General features: G+C 39.7%; 1 protein-coding gene across 1 annotated transcript; it reads right to left on the reverse strand.

The window, feature by feature from the left end:
* Window positions 1-642: 642 nt before the first annotated feature.
* LOC124408217 (maltase A1-like) lies at window positions 643-3,432 on the reverse strand. Its single transcript, XM_046884981.1, has 4 exons — window positions 2,956-3,432; window positions 2,320-2,893; window positions 1,455-2,204; window positions 643-1,369 (listed from the first exon to the last, which is right to left on the reverse strand). Exons 1-4 carry the CDS (start codon window positions 3,323-3,325, stop codon window positions 829-831), a joined length of 2,235 nt encoding a protein of 744 aa, XP_046740937.1. The 5' UTR covers window positions 3,326-3,432; the 3' UTR covers window positions 643-828.
* Window positions 3,433-3,651: the final 219 nt, after the last annotated feature.

Consider the following 3,651-nt stretch of genomic DNA (forward strand, 5'->3'; position numbering starts at 1 on the left):
GTGGCGTTCTGAAAATGGTTGCGGACGCATTTTCTTCGGTATACACTTACAGCTAAAGTACAACTTACTTCAGGTGTTGACACGTAGGTACTGTTTTTCATGAGTTGCAATGGCCATAATTACTATGCTAACTACAATTTTGTTCTTAACCCTCAATGTTAAATTCTGCAATCTTATATTCTATCGGACTAATTATTCAGTTACTTTAAACGAATTTTTGTAGATTCATAGAAATATGTATACTTATACACAAATATATATTGACAACTACTTATTATTCTGAACTAATCGTAAGACACCATATAGCACAATGAATCAAGTTTACTCATTAAGTAAATCAAATATGAATTCATAGATGTTTCTTCTTATTTGATTCAAGTGTAACCCATGGTTATTCTTATGTTATTGTATTACTGTCGTATTGTATTACTTGAAATTTGCATGCCAGATTCAGTTAATTCAATGAAAGTTTCATTTTGCAGCCAGCGATCACCGTTTACGCTCGGTCAAGCAATATCTTCTTGGTATCAAGAAATCCTTTTTCTCTGTGGACTATAGCATATGATTATCACCGACTCTATATTACGGTGTATGATTCGTATCTTTTTCAAATGATCAAGAATGAAAATTAAAAATGGCCGGATCCTTCGTTTTCCTTTATTGTAATAAGATTGCCAAAATAAATCAAAACTGGAGGTAAAGTTTACCAGACTCTTGTTTGGGAAGTTTTAGTGCCAATCCATCAAAAAAACCTTATCAATCGGTGAGAAAGTATGACAAGCGTTACATGTTACTGACAAATACTTCATATGCAACACAATTCGAAATTCAAAGTAAGATATTCCATATAGAAACTACAATAAGTAGGGATGAAATATAAGCTTTTGTTGCTCCTGATTCTGAATCTTCAGTAGTATCGTCTTCAGAATAGTCAGGTTCAGTCTCTGCTTCTGGTTTGTCCGTCGTCATAGTCGGCGGTATTGTAGGTACTTCAGTCGTGGATTCCACAGTTGTACTAGGAACAGTAGTATTAATGGCAGTGGTAGACGTAATCAAAGTTGTTGCAATGGCCGAAGTTTCTGTTGAAGGTACTATAGTTGTACTGAAAGTATTCATAGTTGTGCTCAAAGTGGTAGGAGTGGAAGGCGTCGTAATGGACGATGGTGTAGTAGTTGGAGGTTCTGATTCCGTAGGAGATGACGTTGGTGAAGTTGTAGAAGTCTGTGTTGATGATTCCACTGTAGTACTAGGCATCGCTGCTAGTGTCGTCGTTGTTATCGATACTGTAGTAGTTTCTGGTACTTCTGAGTTACAAAGTACAACGGCTGCATTGGCTGACAACGAAACTGACGTAATATTGACGACGGTCCTAGAACAGTAGAATAAAATTGAAATTATTTTGTAAATAGTGTTTCAATCAACGCTGAAGATTTTGAACAACTGTTTGTAATTACCCAGTAGATATAATTGCGTTTGCACTGGCTAAGCAAACTCGAATTTCTTCAGATGGAAAATCAGGAAATTGAGAAAAATCAACGCTCACAGTTACCAGACCCAGATTGATAGCAACTGCGTATACAGGTTCATCTTCCAGTTCACGAGTGAAGACTAAGATGTTGTTGTTATTTAAGGCCCAAACATGAGTAGCACCGCGTTTAATAGTTTGACTTTGCTTCAACTTTAGTATGGACTTGAAAGTGTGGAAATTGCTTTGCTCTGCTGCTATTTGTGCGACAAGATTTCTGGTAACATAATTGCTATTCATTGGTAACCACGTCGATTCGTTTGTTGAAAATCCACCAGAAGTTGAATTGTCCCAGTGATACGGAGTTCTCGCAGGGTCACGCGTAAACAGACTGTATCTATCTGGTCCAGCGTTGATCGCATGAGGATCTTGAGTGTCGGAAAAAGAAATCTCAGTATCTAGGAGAGCCAATTCTTCGCCCATGTATGTAAACGCAGTTCCAGGTAGAAGGTGCAGCATGTTCAGACCGTCAACTCGATTCACGCCAAAGCGGGATGCAGGTCGTCTTTGATCATGGTTTCCAAGAACCCAGTTCGATGTTCCATTCTCAGGCAAGGTTGCGAACCATCTTGTCAGCACTTGAATATAGTCGGACGCCAGCGAAGGCTGCCCCAATTCTGCTATAAGGCCGAAGTTCAACGGTAGATGCGCTCCTTGGTGAGTTTGATTACCAAAGTATCTAAGAAACGAATAAAATATTGAGATGGTACTTGCAGGTTGGTAAAGCAGGAACGAACATTACTCAATCAATGAGGTAGTAAATTTTCTTGATGGATTTGTATTTTTATAGTCACCTTGCTACAACATCCTGACTGGCAGCAGAGTCAGTAATGAGAACACGAGTTTGTCCGTCTGATTGTGTAGTAAATTCATCAAGAACAGTTCGCCATTGATAGACGAGGTCAATGGTTTCGTCCAGATCAGTCGTGTAAATATGTTGAAGATAGTCGTAATCCGTTTCCAAGACATTGGGACCAGGACTCTCATTGAGAGGTTCGTCTGGAAAGTTTACGTTCTCGAAAATGTGAGCAACGGAACTCACTCGAAATCCATCGACACCTTGGTCAAGCCAAAACCTAAGGACGTTTGTGATTTCGCTCACTACAGCAGGATTGCGGAAGTTCAGGTCCACTTGGCTGGTTCCGAACTGGTGAAGGTAGTATTGTTGCCGCTGTTCATTCCACGTCCAAGCGGAACCACCGAATACGCTCAGCCAGTTATTCGGTGGTTGAGTTCCGTTGTCCGTAGTGATTCCATCTCTCCACACGTAGTAATCTGTGTAAGGTTCGATCCGTGCAACGGAGTTTTGGAACCAGATATGTTCATTGCTGGAGTGGTTGGGGACAAAGTCGATGACCACTCTTATTGCTGTAAATAGAAATTGATCAGATAATAAACTAGGTGGGATTTCAAAAAAGTAGACGCTTCACCTCTATTATGGGCTTGTTGTATTAGTTCTGCAAAATCGTCAAGTGTTCCGAAAATTGAGTCCACGGTAGTAAAGTTTGAGATATCAAAACCACCGTCAACTTGTGGTGATTCGAATATCGAATTCAGCCAAACCACCGTAACTCCAGTATCGCTCAAGTGGTCCAGTCGAGAAATGATACCGCACAAATCACCAACACCGTCACCGTTACTGTCTTGAAATGATTTCGGATATATTTGGTATACAGCGGCTTCTTGCCACCAATCCAAATTTCCACTAATTTCACCGCTCACGAAAATAGGTCCATCAGGGATTGTGGGAATTATGGGTGTTGCCGTTTCAGCTTCTGTTACCACTTCGGTCGATGCCATACTTGGAGTCGTAAAGATTTCAGTTGTCGGGAGAGATTGTGTGGTTTCGTCAATCTGACGCGTAGTCAAGACAAGTGCTGCGTTGGCCGATAGAGGCACAGCACTGATGTTAACGGTTGTACTAAAATAATTTTTAAACATGAGGATTAATTGGTCACTCAAAACTCTGCTACAATTGCGATTAATCTTCCTCTTGAAGTTTTCATGTACTTTTTAAAATATTGAAATAAATGTCAGATAAAGCAATAAATAACTGAGCATAACTAATATATCAGTATGACATGTACACTCTGAGATCATTTGATGTGTTATAAATAATATTTCCC

The sequence above is a fragment of the Diprion similis genome, chromosome 7 (genome assembly GCF_021155765.1).
Source record: "Diprion similis isolate iyDipSimi1 chromosome 7, iyDipSimi1.1, whole genome shotgun sequence".
In the NCBI taxonomy this organism is placed as follows: Eukaryota; Metazoa; Arthropoda; class Insecta; order Hymenoptera; family Diprionidae; genus Diprion; species Diprion similis.